Source organism: Astatotilapia calliptera, chromosome 8 (assembly GCF_900246225.1).
Source record: "Astatotilapia calliptera chromosome 8, fAstCal1.2, whole genome shotgun sequence".
Lineage (NCBI taxonomy): Eukaryota > Metazoa > Chordata > Actinopteri > Cichliformes > Cichlidae > Astatotilapia > Astatotilapia calliptera.
This window is the reverse complement of record NC_039309.1, coordinates 9,445,001-9,463,583: the sequence shown is the minus strand read 5'-3', so window position 1 is coordinate 9,463,583 and position 18,583 is coordinate 9,445,001. Positions and strand designations below refer to the sequence as shown.

The window sequence follows — 18,583 nt, the reverse complement described above, 5'->3', positions numbered from 1 at the left end:
GTTCAAGGGGGCCGAATGCTTTTGCAAGCCACTGTATACAGGCCTTTAGATTCATGTTTGAGCAGTGCCATTTGGCTCAACCAGTAAGTAGCTAGAAGAACTGGTAAGAGCCATTAATAGATGTAATACTTATTTAAAAGTTTTAAACAAAGGGAATGTCCACAGGTTAGACTTTTGTATGCATGATATTTTATTTCTATAAATTAGCAAAGGCAAAGCAAAATCAATATAATATAAAATAATATCCCATGTTTTATCTTAACCTAACTGATCTGTAGGACATGTACCTGAACGCTGATGCTGTGACCTTCAGATATGAGACGGACCTCAGTGGGTACAAAACTATAATTCTTCAAACCTACAGACTGAAAGAGATTCATATTTGTAATATGAAATATGATATAAAAAACAATGATACATCAAATGAACAGCAGAATTTAAAAGAGAATAAAGATTATAAAAATATTGCAAGTCAGACTTAAATATCTAATAATTTTTAAACACAAGGAGCAAAAACTTTAATATTCACTTACTAATAGTTCAAATGTCCATATTGTTTCTGCTGTTTCCTGTTTTTTTCTTGTTGTATCACATTTCATTTAGACTGTTTCTGTTTGTCTCGTCCTTCTGTTTCAGAATCAGATTCTTCAACTTTCATTTGCTGTAATGTTTTCTGCACCTGTTCTTGTCTTCTGCTGTTTACGTTTTGTTTAATTGTGTCAAACCTGTTCTCAAATGCATCAAGGTTTTCTTCTGTACCTTGAATCACAATGATTCCACTGTCAAATATAGACACAGTGCCTCCATCAAAGAGCTCAAGTTTGAATTTCTTGTTTATTTCCATTCGAATAGCCTTGGATTGAGGGTAAGCTTCTTCTATTGCAGCCCTGTAGTGTGTTCCAGAGTGGGTGAAGAAAATGAGGTTACATCTTATACCAGTTCGATATGTGTCTTCATAGAGAATCTCTGCGTTTTCCAGAGGTTCACTATGAAAACGACGAACAGGCATCTATAAAACATAAAGCAATTATTATTTTTACATAATTTCATGTTCCACTGATAAACTGTAGATGTGATGTGGTGATATAAATTTACCTTCAATGTTTCTTGTTCTGTTCTAAATCAAGATGTACTCAACTTCTAGGTGAAAAGGTGTATTTTCCTTACACAGCTCCCGCAGTAGTCGCTTCAGACTCTGAGTTCCTGTAAGTCTAAAATTGCTCTTTTGTTTCCTGAGTAACGGAAGAGCCACTCCTTCAAACACTCCTGTTAAACAAAGGGAATGTCCAACGGTTGTGTTACCCACACAGGGGTCAATCAGTCTCTTGTATAGTTTTTCCAGAGACTCTGGAGTCTCTCCAGTTTTGGGGCTGTTTTTGTTAGGACAGTTTGACACACACAAACACAACACACACAGACACTCACACTTTCCGTCCTATTGGAACATTCAGTGCTTTCCTGTATTACACAACATGCCTGAACAGTGCTCTACTGCACTTCCTTTTTCTATCAGATCATGTTTAAGTACTTTCTATTCTATTCTATTCTATTCTATTCTATCTAGTCTTATTTATAACATTGATTAGGTTTATATCACATGATGAATGAATGCATGAATGAAAACGTCTGGAGACAAGTTTTGTTTTACCCTTTAATCCTTGAACAACAGTAAGTTAAGATAATTGTCTCCGCTGCTCTCCTAAGGCGTGGCAGCACAGATGTAAATCCTTCCAAATGTCTTCTGTGCTCTGAGTGTACAATGTCCGTCTTCTTTTCAGATCTTTTAAATATCTCAAAAAGTGACAGAAAAAGGCAGGAATGTGTTACCCACACAGGGGTACACGGTGATGCCAGTAAAGCAGTTTCAGAGTTTCTCCAGAGTCTCCGGGCTGTTGTTTGTTATTACAGTTTGACACACACAGTCAGTATAAGTTACAAACGAAATTAAAAAATTACAAAGTCATTGCTCTCATCTAATAAAATGTCCAGCTCAAAAAAACTCTATTATGATTTAGTTTGCTTTTTGTATTAAATTTGATGATGAGATTTACTTTATTTGTTGGCCTTATGAAGTTGCTGCCAAGTTTGAGTTTGTTGGCCATTTGTGTAGGTTTGGATTTGGGGTGAACTTTTCTATAGCAGCTCTGCAGCTGTCTCCAAAACAAAAACGTTTGGATTTTCATTCATAGCTTCAGTTTGAGTCATTTCCTTTCCACATCTGTTGTTGCTTTTGGGTAGTCAAAACAATGACCAGACATCTAAAAGTAAAGCATAAAACAAAATCATTGTTTATATGAAATTTTATGCAACTGATACATGCTTACATGTGTGTGTGTGTGTGTGTGTGTGTGTGTGTGTGTGTGTGTGATGTGGGGAAGTACCTGGTGTTTTTTTCTTGCACAGGCAAATTCAGGCTCTAGAGTCCCGCTCATGATTCTTTGACGTCACCACCCAATAGAATTCATTGTAAGTTTCACTTGTTATTGGTACAAAATAAATTGAACTTTAACTGTTTTTTGTGTCAGAAAATGTTTCAGGTTGTTTCAGTTCATGCTGAGAATAAAGAAAAACTTTACTAAACTCTAAGCTTTTACAGAAAACAGTTTAGTTGTAACTTTCAGCCTTTCCTGTTGTTTCATCTTATATAAAGCTTCTCCCCAACAAACCATCCTACTTTGGCAAAACGTCCTACCATAAGTATGCACATTTCTGCTGTCACAGAGTAATTCCAGCACAAATGTAAGTAGGTATGACGGTTTGCCACTTAACTTTACCCATCAGAGTACGCTTGTAGCTCATATTCATAAAGCCAGGACGGTTTGGCACTTAATTTTACCCATCAGAGTATGTTTCTAGCTCTTATTAACAAAGGTAGGATGATTTGTCACTTAATTTTGTGTCGTGCGCATGCGCAGAAACAACGGGTAGGATGGATTCCCAGAACACCGTATCCTAAAATTAAAAAAATATATTATTTGGATAGTATTGTGTCTTTGTTTGGTTTAAGAAATTAGAAGATGTCAAGAAATTTATTCTAAAAGACATTTCTTCAGCTGAGAGTCTGAAAGGTAGAAACACACTGTAGTTTTTACTTGCAAGGGCGGTCACAGAGCGCTCACACAAGAGTGGGGGCCCTGTGATGTGCGCGCTCTGTTCTTGCACTTGTCTTTATTCAGATACAAAAATAATACAACAGTGAATACGTCTATTCATAGACAGAGGAATGTTAGTGCGTATGTATGTGTGTATGCAGGTGTATGTGTGTGTGTGATTCTGAAGGACGCGGCCCCTCTTCTTTTTAGGGAGCGCAGATAAAAGTGTCCAGCTCTCCTCTTCCTGGTAGGAGTGAAACTGCATGTTCAGTTATTATCGCTGTGGGAAAGAATTTATAAAACAGAAACAAGTCTTGTAGTGGACAACAGTGTAAGTCATAAAAAGGTCATCATGCAGTGTTCTATCACATGTAAACTTATATCATTAACAGCTTATACTAACTACTAAGTACAATTTTCCATTGACAGAAGACAACCAGTCAAAAAGCCACTGCTCTTAGTCCAGCCTCTAAACTGCTGTCATTATAATTAAATTTTATTGGTTGTTTTGAAATTTCATTATATGGAAGCTCCTTTTCCATTAAGTCAACATGTATCCCTCATATACAAAAAATTTCGAGAGAAGGATGTTGGAGCTAAAACACTCTGAAACCTGCACTTTTAACCCTCGCAGATTACTTATAACAAGTATGACTGAAAATAAGGAAAAGAAGGAAATGTTTTTTTTAAACGTTTTAATTTCCAAATTTATTTTGAACAGGTGCAGTGAAGCAAACAAAAAGTAAAAATTTCCAAGCACAGTAAATCAAATGTTTAAACATATTATCTTGTCAATTCAAAGAAAAAACAAAAAAAAACAACCCACAAAACTGCAAGCATGCTTGACAACAAACAGCAGTTCTGATTTACACTCTACAGATAAGGTTTGATGACATAATATTTCATTATATGTGAGCTGTGGAAGGGTGGTGCTTTTTAGAGGCAAATCACGACAACAGTTGCTTCAGGACAATTTATATTGTAAGGTGAAGACCTTGCAATAACACAGAGAAAACCCCAACAATCACATGACAACCAATGAGCAAGGTTGTAGTATTTTCGTTGTTACTTTTTTAATGTCAACTCTTTCATTTTTTCATTTAGGTCTTCTGTTTTTTGATCTTCTTGCTTTACGTTAATTTTGACTTTTTCTCTGAACCATGTGAGAAATTCACCCCTTTTCTCATTTGAAACATATATCACACATTCTCCATTGCTGCCATGGTTGTGTAACATTATGGTGCTTTTGTCTGTGTCATATTTGTAAGTGATTATTTTTTCAGTTTCATCAGCAAACTCCTCTTTTATCCAGTTTCTCCATTTTTCTGGATCTTTAGTATGAAACTGGTATTTATCATCTGTCGATTTTCTTTGATTTACAAACAGCTCTTCAGGTCTGCGCGCTCTTTCTTCCTTTCTGAATTTCTTTTTTTCATGCTCTGTTGCGCTTTCATTGGGATAGACATATTGTCGAGGAGTCATCTAAAAGAAAAGATAAAAATTGCATGAGCACATTTATTTTACGCCATATCCTCAGAAATCTTGTATTCAGTGCTCACAGTTCCACTGGTGTTTCTTGTGTTTTCTGCCATTTCTTTGAATCAGTTAACTTGGTTTGAAGAAGAGTCGACTGATCCCACAGCGGCTTCCTGAGTGCAAAGGCAAACCTTAATCATTTGTACCAGATATCATATGTTCTGTTATTCAATCTAAGCTGCACGCAAGTCATAAAAACCATTGCCAAAACAAACAAACAAAACATGAATGAATAACAGTAAATTACCTGAGCTTGCACATCCTGGTGTCTTAAAGTCTAAATAAATCTGTTTCCAATTAAAATTGTGCTGGTTGAAAAGCTAGTATTAATAATTTGTTTTCCAACCCTGTTTACCTTTTCCCTCATAATGATGCCCGTTGTTACACATTTACTGTTTTCAGGTGTTCCCACGGTAAACTTTCAAATTCAGTTTTTTTTTAATCCTCTATTATTTTTAGGTTATGATGTCATTAAAGTGTTTCTGAGTGTAAAATAAACAAACGGAGAGTTAAAGACATATAAAAGGATCTGTTACTTACTCAGTCTACTGCTTCAGGCAGAGTCTGTGATTTTGCTGTTTCTCGAGCGTAGTCCAAGAGAAATGACCTGCTGACGGCTTCTTTTCCCCTTTTATACTTTCTCCCTTTTTTTTATTTATTTAATTTTTACAAACAGCCAATCATAGAGCAGAATCAGTGTTCACCAGGGACTGCAAATAAATACAAAGAAATGTGTTTCTGTAAAACAAGTTAATCTTCACCTTCATACAGTTTAACCAAACACACACACACACATTAAAGTTTATTGAGTATTTTTTGCCTGCTAGCTGTAGCATGTTTAATACTAGAGGAGGTTGCCATGGTGAAGTGGGAGGAGTTTTCTTCATATTACATTGAGATGTTTGCGCCATACAGGGTGTAAGATGACCTGAGGGATGGACTGAAGAGCCAAAAAGGAAGTTTAAACCACCATCCTCAACTGTTTGGACCAATCATGTTAGCATTCTGTTTTTATGACACATCAAAGTATTTACTGCCGGGATGTGGTGCTCTTTTCTTCGTTTGGGTCTCCTGAGCAAAGGAAGAGACATGGAGTCGTTTTGAATCAATAAAAGCAACCAGGCAGTGTGAGCACTGCTGCTAGATAGACTTATTCTGCTGTACTTTAGTACTTAAAACCCTTTGTACATCGTGCCTCATCTACCCTGATTCACATAATCACTTTTTTTTCAATGCATAAGCGCTTTCTATCTAAAATTCACACACATTCTCTCTACAATATATCAGAGAGCAACTTGGAGTTTATTGCTTGCCCATGGTGTTCATTAGGTGCACACTCATTGTTAGGTTCTATTCAATGATGTGAATAAGGGTGGCATGTTGGTGCAGTGCTTAGCAGTGTCCCTTCACAGGAATGTGGAATTAAGTGAATGTGGCTGTAGGATAAAATGCTTTGGATGGTTACCAGGATGAGAAAAGCTCTACACAAGAGTCAGTTCATGCATTTAACACTTCTAGGGCTGGACTTATGTATTCCATTATTATCAGGATGTCCTAAAAACTCCATAAAAAAATCTTTATTTGATCCAAGGGTTCTGATGAGGACTAAAAAAAGAGCATACTTTGCCCACACTGGCTTCATTGTCCCTGTTAAATACAGAATTGGATTTAAAATCCTTCTTGTCACACACAAGGTCTTGTATAATTAGGTCCCATCTTATTTTAAAGACTTCATAGCACTGTATCATCCCACTTCTCTCTCAGACTGTGTGTTTTGTCCCTATAGTATTTAAATGTAAAATGGGAGGCAGAGCAACTCTTGGAGCAGAGCAGCTTCTAGTTTGGATCAGGTGGCCCCAAATCCTCACTCAGGTGGCCCAGGGGCTTCCCATGATGCACTGAGTGTTTCTTCTTCACTCACCTTTACACATTTCTCTTCCACAGCATGTTTTTATCCTGTCTTCCTCCTCTAACCTCAACCAGCAGCAGATGGCTGTCTCTCTCTCTCTCAGCCTGATTCTACTAGAAGTTTCTTTCTTTTAAAAGGGCGTTTTTCTTTTCTTCGATTCCGCTTCCTGAAGAGCAGTTGTCTAAGCATTTCACTGCATATCGTACGGTGTATGACTGTGTATGTGACAAATAAAATTTGAATTTGAATTTGAATTTAATTTGATTTTCTATGCCAAACCGTTGCTCATAGCAGAGCATCTGACTGTTGGGCTTTTTCTGTTTTGTCTGTTTAACTGAAGGATTCTGGCAAATATAAAGCAACTTGAGGCAACTGTTATTATGAGTCAACGCTATGTAAATAAAATTGAATTGAACAGAAAAATTCCCGTGGCCTCGACTGCAAGATCAAAATTAATAAAACTTTTTAAATTCTTCAAACAAAACTTGACACTGTAGCTGGATTTCAACAAAACCTTTTTAATTTCATTGGTACTGTTTAAAAAATCAGCGAGTCTGCTTTGATGCCAACTTAAACTTGGTGTGTGAACCGTGTTTGTGTATTTGTGGAGGGATTCGTGGTTGTGTGTGTTTTTTAGTGTGTACTGTGATGTACACGTGTGTGTGGGAATGTGAAATTGCTTGATAAGGCAACATGCAGTCATCAGTTTCCATTGGCCTCAAAGTAAGAACACACAAACCAGGTCCAGACACAAACACACACACACACATTTTGCTGGCTGAATCCGTTCTGTGTTAGCAAACACACACGTCCACTCTCACATACAGTACATGTAGACACACAGTTTTGCAGGGCAAGCAAGCTGTGAAACGTGTCAGAACACTGAGTGACAGCAGAAAGAAACGATCTGATTGGTTGAGACAGTTGAGGGGTGGGAGCTTCACAACAGTCAGATTTAGATTGTGTGAAATAAAAACCATCCTAAAAGCTACTACATATCCCAGAATTCAAGCTGTGCACAGAACTACACATAAAGCTGGTCTAATTTTTAAACCCAAACTTTCATTATGCTCTTTTAAAGATGAATTAATAAGAATAAGAATATTTTCAACTGCAATACAAACAACTGACAAATGTCCCATCTGCTTGTTTCTCTCGATGGTTTGCCAAACAGTGTTACAGAGACTAAAAAGCAGCTACACAATAGCAGAAAGTGATCTTATTTTCTCCTTGAATAGTTATTTTGAACATTTTTCACACTATCCAGCACAGATTTCTTTATGAGAATTACTCTTGAAGAAGTCACGTGTCAGGCTTTTGTGATGTCTTCCAACTCGGGACTACCTGGAGGAAATTTCTTTTAATTTGGCACAATCATTCACTTTAAGTCAAGGAAGAACTGCAGCTCATTTAAGAGTCAAAGGTAAAATTCACAATCACCATACAAAACTTGTTTCTGGCATTAACTAAATAACTCATTTAATAACTACTAATTAAATAACTTCTATCAAAGTTTTACACAAATGTGAAGCAGAATTAAATAATGAAGGTGTGATACTTGACAAAAGCTCTTTTTTAGTTGTAGTGAAACACTATAAGTGAGGGATAAATATAACCGCAAGGTAACAATTCTAGTTATTTTTTTCTCTGTATGTAGCTTTCTTTCGAAGTTGCTGAATTTTCTGCAGATCAATCAATTTTAAATACAGTTCTGTGTTTCTGAAACAATGCCAGTCAGCTTCTTTAGTGCTAAAAGTTGTTCACATATGAAGTCATTGTTACAATGGATGTTGCTGAGGTCTGAACTGCTTTGGAAAAAGGACATTCTCGAATTTTAAACTAAAATTATTATTATTACTTTTATTTTTACGGGGAAACTTCCCTCTCAGTCAAATCTGATTAAACCTAAATCCTTAACTTAAGTAGTTCAAAGTAATAAGAGCTTTCTTCTCATTAAGTCTGCTTTCTCACACCTCAAATATTTAAATGTTATAGGAGTTTCTTTTAAAATGTTGCCTTTGCTTTCTCATGCATCACATGAACACATTTCAAGCTGCTGCTCTGACAGATGAATATTGTCTATTGCTTCCACTGTATTAACCCTAAACACTGAGTAGAAACACACACTAAGCCATTCAAAGCAACACAGAACAGCTGCTACTCTAGATTTAACAACACGTTACGAGTCATTCTACACATCTGTTCATGCAGTCTACTCTAACTACTTCACATGTAACTTCAACATCATCAAAGCACATTTTCCTGCACAAGCCTCTGGAGATTTGTTCTATACAGCAGCAGCTACACATGCACACACATACACGAGCTAACACTGGTACACAGACGCACTGACTGCAGCTCATCCACCCTCTCATGTCTTGCCTCAGTCGCACACTGTGTTATTGTTCGCACCCAGAATCGTATTTCCCCCAACTGTGACTCATTCGCCCAAAGTGCGAGTCAGTGCCGTAACGGCATGTACTGTATGTGAGTGTTTCATGTGTGTGCCGAATGTTGGTGTGTTTCTTTTTTGTGTGTTTGCGTGTGAGATTTTACTATGGGTTCATGTGGCAGAGCAACAACACCAGGATCATATCAGGACACCACTAACACACAGATGAGGCGGGGGTACGAAAGCTTCAGGCTGCTTTAAATTAGAGGGGAGGAAAGATGGCGGTGAGGACCACAGGGGGAGGCACCGGGGAGTGACGAGACTGAGCGGGGAGAGAGGGGCGGTTGTGCAGCATCCGGAAGAGTCTGTATTAGTTGATTTTGGTTCCGTAAAGTCACAAAAAAATATTGTTGAAGATCTGGAGTCTGGTACAGCGAGGCAAAGGGGGAGGCGAGGGGCAGGTGGAGAGCACGGGAGGGCCTGAAGATGACTAGTATCCCTGGAAGGGAGGAAAGAAGAAAAACATAAAAACACAAATATCAACAGTGGAAGACATTTTTTATATGTATAACAGTAAAAAACATCAAGCATATGTTAAAGATCATAAAGCAGTATTCCTCTTTTTGCTACTTAAAATTTCCATACAATCATATTTTAGATGATTCGATTTAGAGTTTTGCATTCATAGTTCAACATGAAACCAGCGGCTTCAAGCATTTTTCTGCTTGTGACCTCTTACTTTAAAAAGGCAGCCAGAAATCCTCATCATATCTGTGCAATCGCTGATTTGTTCACAGCAACACCAAACAACTTCCTTTTAAGATGTCCCACCTGGTTTCAGTGTTTTGCTGTTAGTTATTAGCAACTTGTAAATCACAATGAATGCCCACCTTCAAGCATACAGTGCTTTATTGTCTGTTTGACTCTAACTGGGATAAAACTAACATCATGTTGGAAAAAAACGAAGATATGTTGAGTCTCACCGGGATCATGGAAACTGGAAACTGGAAAGAAAGTCCTCTGTATAACAAAGGTGTATGTGACCGCTTTTAATGTATGTGTTTTTAATAAAATACATGAAATAAAAGAAATTGTTTCATCTTACCTCTCCTCCTTCCCCGCCCTGCTGCATTCCTCCATATTCTCCCTGTGGGAGGAAAAGACGTTAATGTGGATGGATTATAAACACGAGAGAGGTGGCGTGAATATTTCAGCAAGGATCAAAGAATGAACTGATGGCACCTCTAATTCAATAAAGCAGTTACAATATTTCCAAAAAGCATGCAGTGCCATTGAAAGAGCTCTTATCATCATGCGCAAGATTTTTCAGGAAAGGGAGAGTCAGTTAATTAATTATAGCTTTCTAAGATGTCAGAGGAACACTTTTGCCTACAGGCTTCTGATGCACAGGCCTTACAGGGAAGCAGTTCAGAGCATGCCATAAGAATATTCACTGCCTTGTCTGATGTTCTATAGATGTGGCTTAATGTTGCATAGACAAGCTACACGGTTAGAAATGAATTTTAGTATCACTGGAGCCTAAAGTACGCAACTTAGTGAGCATGAGAGGAAAATGTCTCAAATATTCAGAGGAAGAAGTCACAAAGTTATTTTTTATGTTGTATTACAACTTGGATTTTTCCTGGAAGCATGAAGGGTTTAATCCAAAGCCCCAAATGATGCAGGAATAAATTCAGGAAGCCTTACAGAAGCTTCTGTTCCTTCCCTTTCCTCCTGAAGCTCACTGAGTTTGTTGTACACTATTAACTAACGTTCACGCAATCCAATACAAAAGGGTTTCTACAGATTGTGTACACCTAAAAGACTGTTAGCAACATGCACAGTATCCCCCCCCCCCCCCCCCCCGCTTTCCTAACCCTCCCGATTTCTTTATGACCTATGACCCCAAAATGTTCTGTCCAACTGGCACCTCGTATACAGGCTCCTCCTATCAGGGAAACAAAAATGAGACACAAACAGCACAAACAACAAAATGTGAGAACAGTAACACACAAAAACAAAGCACAAGAAAAAAAAGCACTGGCACAAAATTATAACAAAAGAACAGCACACAAAACACACGACAATAAAGACATGCAGAAAAGACACAAATGTTAAATGCAAGAACATCTAACATCTGACAGAGAGTTCAACGTATAAGAGCAGAAGGAGGACGATCAGTTCCAAGAGCTCCAAATGACATTAGAGTGGTAATTCAAAATTTTCTTATACAAGTTGTAATACAAGTTTTTTGCAAATGTGTCACAGTTATATGTATTTTATTATTTCTTTGCTTAAAAAACAAGCAAACAACACAGTGATGACATAAATAATAATTGAATCCGTAAATATTAAGTTTAAAAATGTACAATTTTTTCAGGCTGTGGAAAACTGGACAGACAGAAAAATCTTCTCACAAGCAGATGGAGCCACAATGACCTTAATTTACTCAGAGCAAATAAATGTAATTAAAGTTTCTCAACAGAGTGCTGCAGTAAAGAAATTGGATTTCTTTGGTGTCCTGCAGTTGTTTGATGTGAGTTCAGGGGAAATGGCTCCATCTAGTGTTCAACCTCAAACTAGCATTAAAGATCAGTTTCAGGCACAATTTAACTTAAATGTGCAGCTGACACTTTGTTCAGCTCAATCAACCCCCGATCCCGTTTTAAAAATGAAGTTTTCAGCATTGTTACTGCATGAGAACTCTGGTTCCCTTCTAGAGCTGCAAAGATGCTAATGAGGTAAACCTATGAAGAGTGTTGGTGCGACCCACAGTAACCATGGTAACTAACCTGGTTGACCAGCCCGGTTGATGCAGCAACGTTCTCGACTCCCTCCACACCCGCCTGCGCCACCTCGTTGGCTCCTGCAACCGCTGTTTCTCCGACAATGTTGGCCTGATCCACGGTCCTGTTGGCCACTGAGACGTGGAGAGCGAAAGAGGGTTAGTGTGTAAACTGCACTGTGAGAAAACAGTCCTGATTTTCACCTCAATGTGAAAATCTGTGCAAAGCTCTTTCCAGGACTTTGAAAAGATCAGATGGGGATGGGACAGGAAATCAGAACATTTGATCAGGAAAAGTGGTATGCAGTGTAGACAACATATTCAGATTGGTGTGTAACCATCTGCCCTCATACAGGTGTATTACCTGCCAAGTAGAACTGTAAATAAATATTTACACCTTTTTTCTCAAGTAAAATTCATAACCCTGCTAAAGTAACCTAAGAGTACAAAGGTTTTAGCAATTAAAGTACCTAAAGTAAAAGTACTCATTCTACAGTGTTGCTTGAAAATAGTTCATTATTCTCTAATGATTCATTAATGTGTGTTGTAAGCTATACAATAAAATACATTATATCACATAACGTAGCTTTTTATTTCAAGTACTGCAGAGTAGAAGTAGATGGTATCATAACAAAGAAGTACTTAAAGGATAAGCTTGTACGTCACTTGAGTGATGTGAATGTATTTTCCAGTACTATTTATGCTATAATCCTATTGATGCTTTCATCTAAGAGTGTTGGGCATGAACAGTAGTCTACCACAGTGACCCTAACTTTAGTGTGGAGTAGGCTTGGGCAGTGCCACCTCATGGCCCCCCCTATGGAGACACCCCTGAAACTAAGTTGATACATTGGCCTCATCACAGAAGAGCCTTTTCACATATATAATTTGCTAAACCAGAAAGATAGTGTTATTCACTTTTATTTTCTTTATAAAAAGCAAAGTTTAAAAACATCTTGAAACCTGAAGTTTGTCTTTCACACACAAATGACGCTGTATAAGAGGGTCCAGAGCAAACAACATCAGCCTGCTCAGTGGAGGACAAAGTGAAGTCTCCAGATCCTTTAGCACAACTGTAATGTCATTATTTAAAGTAATATTAAAAGTAACAGCACTAAACATTAAAATCCTTCGGTAAACATCTTATTTACTTTTTCTATATGACAGTTAAAGCTTTATGCAGCTCTGTTATTATCTGTATGGATTAGAATAAAATCAGGATTTTTCTTATTTCTACTTGGCCATAGTATTATTTTAGTAATAAGCAATGAACCACATTTGGGTCACCTGGAAGAGGACACCTGGTATTTAAACACATTTCTGATGATTGTACCTCTAAACGTGTATCCAATGAACAGTTTATTTGTACATACTGCTCTTATTTGATTTATACCAAAATTCAATATTTATGCTTTTCATATCTTAAATTTCTAGATACAAAAAAGAAGTAATTTGAGAAATCAGATCAGCATCTACAGAGCATTTAAGCCTTTATCTGTTCAAAATAAAAGGTTATCATCATCATCATCATCATCATCATCAACATCTGCACCTGCTAGTTGCAAAATCAAATTGAGTGACACATACAGTAGGTGGCATCTGTGCTTTATCAGAAATATTTTCAAACTTTATTTATGTATTTTTTATTTTTTTCGATTTTACTAGAGAAAAAAACTTCAACAATGAAGATTAACTGACGGTTAACCATCCCACCTACCTATGTTACAAAACATACCCTTGTAGCCATCTGGGACTTTATACCATTCAAGTGTGACTAAGAGCTCCTTGTTCTAAGAACCAGAGTGTTTCAGCACAGTGCTTAAAGGTGTAGCCATGAATTCAGTGCTGAAGTATGAATATATTCGGATGTTGTTTTTGTAATAAGAGAAGGGATCATAACGAACTCTTCGGGACAGCAATCACTTCATATTCAGACAACAAACCTCTGCATTCTCCCCTCAGAGGTTTCTGTTTCTATATTTATATGATCTTAATAGTGGCTCAAACATGCAGCTTTTCTTACCTGTGTTTACTGATGACACCACTCCCTCCTTTGTCTTACTCCCTGCAGACCAAAAAGGAAAAACAGACTCATATTCATGTACATGACTCATGCATGTTTCCTGTAAAATAAAGAGACACATTTCACACGCCCTGTTTGTCCTGTCTATGGTTTCTTTCCTCAGTAAGTAAAACAGTCAAATGAAACATAAACTATATAATAGATTTGTTATTAATGAATAATGTAGGAATAAGAGCAATGAGAGTTACATTATTAATAGCCTAATAGTAGCACATTTAATACACCAGTGCATTAAATGTTGTCAGAGAAATATCATAAAATGTTGACGGCAGATATTGCTTATGTATTTTTGGACATTTCTCAGCTGCTGTTGCCCCTTTAAACTCTGACATAACATTCCCAAGAGTCTCAGCTCAGCGTGATCCATTACTGTTTCTAAAAATACATTCACAGACCTACTTTTGCTCACAGTTTTGTCAGTCTGACTGGTATGTTGTGCGCTTTCCTGCGTCCTCAAAGGGTTTTGCCTTTTTAAATTTTTTTAATAAAGTCTGGACTATTTAAAGATCCTGTTATCTTTACCACTAGCTCTAAAAAAGCTCCTTTCACTTGGAAACATTTTATTTAATTGGAAGTCATCCTGTGAATGGGCTGCAACAGCCGCACGTCTCTGTGTGTGCCTTCCTGCTTTCCAGCCCTGTGCTCATTACAGTATGATCCCAGCAGATTAAATTGTGGTTATGTAATCTGCCAACGTTAGGGATGACAGGAGGGAAGTATCCGAGCTAAAAGATAAGAACAGTAGAAAGAGTGAGAGGAAGGTAAAAAGGAACTAATGGAGGAAAGGAAGGCTACATCTGCAGATGAGTAAACTGACTGCACTATTTTTTATAGTCACATAGATGCAGCTGCTGCCATTTACAGTGTCCCACATCCAGTCAGCCTTGCTACCTTCTGCTTCCCTCCATCTTTCAGCACGTTTCCCGTGGTACATGAGCCACGTGCGGGGTACTGAGCAGTACTGCAGTACAGCTCATCGCAGGCTGCAGTGACACAGCTTCTTTCTCAGTCAACAGGGGGAGCCCCCCTCCCGAGTGTCACTGCACGCCGTGACTATTTCAGCTGAAGAGCTGATCTGCCTGTCACCAAACAAGCCATGCCTGTGAAAGAATACATGACTTCTGAGGAAACTTTGCTTTATGATTTATCGAGTAACTCATAAACATCTTTTTGTAATAACGCCGATTCCAGCTGAAGGTGATGCACAGGACACAGCTGATCAAATGACAAGAATAAGAACAAAAACGCAATTGTTGAAATAATCCTTGTAATAAATTATAATCCTGATTGGAGGCATGCCTGAGTACACAAAGACGGCATGGATTAGAGCGTTTGAATGCATTTTTACCCATTATGAAATGATGCGTTAAACACAGAGAAATACAGCTTTTTTTCCAGAGGAGGATTTGCGCTTCAGCAATCCTGATGTGGTGAAAAATCCTGTTAACTGTGAATCCTTATGTGCTCTCAGCTAAAGAAAGATGCAATTTTACACACCTATATATAATCAACAACACGCTGTATTACCATATACATACAAATGAAAAAGGAAATTCATATTCCGTATTGCAAATACATCGTGTTAAATTTACAGGGCAGAAAAAAAAAATCATGCTAATTGATTTCTTTCTAAAATAATTGCTATATATGTTGGTATATTTTTATATTATTGCAAAAATAAACACCTAGAATTTTTAGATTGTGTATTTTGGATTTTTCATGAATCTCTTTAAACAAAAGATTGTAATGAAACCATCAGTGATTACCAAAACACCGAATTAAATCTTAAAAGCAAAAATAAAGGGATTGATAAAATCACATGAAGTTAAATCTCTTAATTAAAAGTTAAAACTTAAGTTTTGGAGCTGTTTTGCGGCAGAAGCTTTTAAAAATAAATTAATAAATCACTGAGCATGTTGCTGTGTTTGTCCAGGTCTGGCCCATGTGGTGGAAAGCAGGCGTGCAAACCTTGATACTGTGTACTGACAGCCACATGCTGACGTAGGCACTCTGCTGCAGGTGGATACAGTGAAACCATTGACACTCTTCACTGATCACATCCCCTCTCCCCCTTCTGATCCTCCCCCTGTGATCTGCGTTGTTCCCTCTCTGTCTCTTGCTTCACCTTTACCCCCTTTCTCTTGCTTCCTTGAGCTTGTGACCACTGTCTACTTCCTGGAAGATCCAGGGTTTCTTTACCCAGCAAGTCTCAGCCCTCTGTCCCAATGTGTCACCTGTCTTTCTCCTCCACGAGCCATGAGACTACAAGCTCAAAGCTTTTGGTGACATAACACCCCTCCCTTCATTTTTTTACCCCCTCTTTTCTCTCTCTGTCTCTCTTTCCTGCATCCCTCCGTTCTTCCATGTCTCCCTGGGGTGGGTGTTTTGTGAGCTGTGGGGGGTGGAAGGAAGGAGCACTCACTGGGAGGCCAATCCTGCTGCTGTGACACCACAAACTAACACAAGCACACAAATGTTTTTGCGTCCAGCACAAACCGATGAGGGTAGAGCGTGCGGGAGAAGGAGGGTGGGGGTGGAGGGGTTGTGATAGAGAGAGAGAGCAAATTGCTGCAGTGCTCAAATGATCCTTGCCCTAACTCACCCCTCCCTCTCCAGCTTGTGCCGTTGACTTCCCCCTTTTTTTCATCATTATGATTAAAATTTTGTAGTTGCTGCATGACGGTCAGACAGAGCACTGACAGGATAGACAGCAGACAACGATGGAGCCCTCCACTCTGATCGTTCCTCACCCACCCTCCTTACTTTTGCACCCCCTCTGGCCTGTCCCAGGTGGTGTGAAAGCCTGCTGCTTGGGATAACCTTGAAACGTGACGCAGTGGCAGCTTGAGCTATAATTAAAGTGCAGGAAACAACAGCATCTGTGCAAAGCACCCGAGGTAAAATATAAATGAATCATTTTTCTTGGGCATTTAAAATTGTATTTCCTCTTACACTTACATCATCTTGCGTCTTGCTGTGAAATGATTCTTTTTAAGTGTTTAAATGCTTTTTATAACACTTTTCTAAATATATTTTTTTCTTTTAATTATGAATGTAAGTCAGCTCTATTCTGTAAATTTAATTAAAAAAAAATCAGATAAATTGACACTCTGGAAACCAGTCCATCACTGGACATCCCCATCCAAACTGCTTCACAGACCAGTGATTTAATATAGTCACGCTGGTCAGGTGATGAAAGCCCGAGGAAGCGGCGTCACAGAGCTCTGCAGTGACCTCCTTTCCCTCCTTTTGCTCTTCTCTTTTGCTTTTCTTTTGCTTTCCCCCCAAACATCCACTGATCACTGTCCTGCTGCAAAGCTGTAACCCTCACTGTCTTTTCCTCGCTGTTTCTCACTGTCCACCCTCTGGACCCTGCACCAGTCCTGCAGCAGTATCCCACCAGCACTCACTCCATCCCCTCCTTCCTGCCTTCTCTTCTCTTTTTCCTCCTCCTCCTCTATCTGTTCCTCTCACAAGTCTCAGACATGGATCCCAAATCATATGATGCAAAAAGTACACGAAGTAATTCCACATATAGACCAAAAAATGAGTGCACCTCCCCCCCACAACCCTCCAAACTCTTTTTGCTGCATGATATATTACATACCTACATACATTACCCCCTCCTTGGTCTTAGCTGCTGCTTCCTCCATGCCAGCTTTGGTCTTCTCTGCGGCGGCCACCACCCCCTCCTTGGCCATGGAGAACCCCTTCATCAGTACATCCATGTTGGGCGATGAAACAGTTGGGCTCCCCTGCTCCAAATGGGCCTGGCTGGTTGGCTGGCTGGTGCTTACAGTGAGCGTGCAGAAGTGATGCTGTGAGATGTCAGAGTGTGTGGCTGGGTGAGTATGTGTAAGTGCCTGTTTCCTGGTGGCTCCTCCTCCCTTTGGTGCTCCAACAGAGGGCTGAGAGGAACACACAGCAGGGCTACAGCACTCAGACTGAGAGAAACAGGAGGGCGGATACAGCCAATATGTAAAAAGATGGGGAGAGGAGGAGGAGAGGCAGCCGGATGCTGCAGCATTTTCAAGTCATGCTGCAACCCCGCCCCTTTAGTCATCCCTCCACTCTCGTCCATCTTTTCTTCTGGTGACTCTCTCTCATGCTCAGCTCAGCCTCTGGCTATCTGTTTGCATATTTTGATTGGCACGCTTTGCTCTGGGCACACCTTTGTAGATGCTGAGGCTCCATGCGCTGGTTACATAACCGACAGATCCTCTTGTCAGATCATATGCATCCTTAAATTTTGCAATGTAATCTGCAGTTGCATCACAGAGCTTGTCCCAAACATTTGCTTCCTTTGTTTTTAATTTCTTAGCAAAATGTTCTCAGTTGATACTTTATTTATATGTTTTTCTATTCTTTTTACTTATAGTATTGCTGTTTATATTAATGCTTTGCCATCAGCTCAGATTTTTTTATTTTTACCACTTGAGCTGAATCAGAATGCATTAAGAAAGACAAAGAGAGCATCTACAGCTATTTCTGTGGTTGTGATTGGAGAGAAATTGCTTTGTCATCTTCACCTGAATGAGTCACAACAGCCCCGCTCTTCCTCTTCCTCCTCCTCCTCCTCTTTCTGTTTCACTCAGACATGCCGATTCAGCAGTGCAGTGATTCTGAGTGACATTGATATCACAACCAGGGTTTGAAATGATCCGGAACCTTCAGCACCTTCAGTCATTAAATCTGAGGCAGGTTAAGGTAATTTTCCGTGTGCTGCTGCCTGGTGTTGCTTCCAGTGAAAACATGGAGATATACTTGCTCAGTAATAAAAACAAAA

At 38.9% G+C, this 18,583-nt stretch overlaps 1 protein-coding gene and 1 long non-coding RNA gene across 3 annotated transcripts; both read right to left on the bottom strand.

Annotated features, from left to right (window-relative positions):
- Positions 1–3,872: 3,872 nt before the first annotated feature.
- LOC113027801 (uncharacterized) lies at positions 3,873–5,388 on the bottom strand. The gene is made up of 3 exons (XR_003273137.1): positions 5,169–5,388; positions 4,652–4,741; positions 3,873–4,574 (listed from the first exon to the last, which is right to left on the bottom strand). It is a non-coding gene; the product is annotated as an uncharacterized LOC113027801 (long non-coding RNA).
- Positions 5,389–7,035: 1,647 nt separating this feature from the next.
- On the bottom strand, positions 7,036–17,802 carry sncgb (synuclein, gamma b (breast cancer-specific protein 1)). Of its 2 annotated transcripts, XM_026178353.1 has the most exons (6): positions 17,405–17,802; positions 13,738–13,779; positions 11,722–11,849; positions 10,860–10,877; positions 10,035–10,076; positions 7,036–9,428 (listed from the first exon to the last, which is right to left on the bottom strand). In XM_026178353.1, exons 1-6 carry the CDS (start codon positions 17,523–17,525, stop codon positions 9,420–9,422), a joined length of 360 nt encoding a protein of 119 aa, XP_026034138.1. In that variant the 5' UTR covers positions 17,526–17,802; the 3' UTR covers positions 7,036–9,419. The 2 variants fall into 2 exon arrangements, with proteins under 2 accessions (XP_026034138.1, XP_026034139.1); XM_026178354.1 differs by lacking the exon at positions 10,860–10,877 and having other exon boundaries at positions 17,405–17,799.
- Positions 17,803–18,583: the final 781 nt, after the last annotated feature.

Coding starts and splice junctions, on each gene's coding strand:
- sncgb (XM_026178353.1), bottom strand. CDS start 17,525: ATGGATGTACTGATGAAGGGGTTCTCCATGGCCAAGGAGGGGGTGGTG. Junction 13,780..17,404: donor GGAGGGGGTAATGTATGTAG/GTATGTAATATA, acceptor TTTGGTCTGCAG/GGAGTAAGACAAAGGAGGGA. Junction 11,850..13,737: donor GGTGTCATCAGTAAACACAG/GTAAGAAAAGCT, acceptor TCCACGTCTCAG/TGGCCAACAGGACCGTGGAT.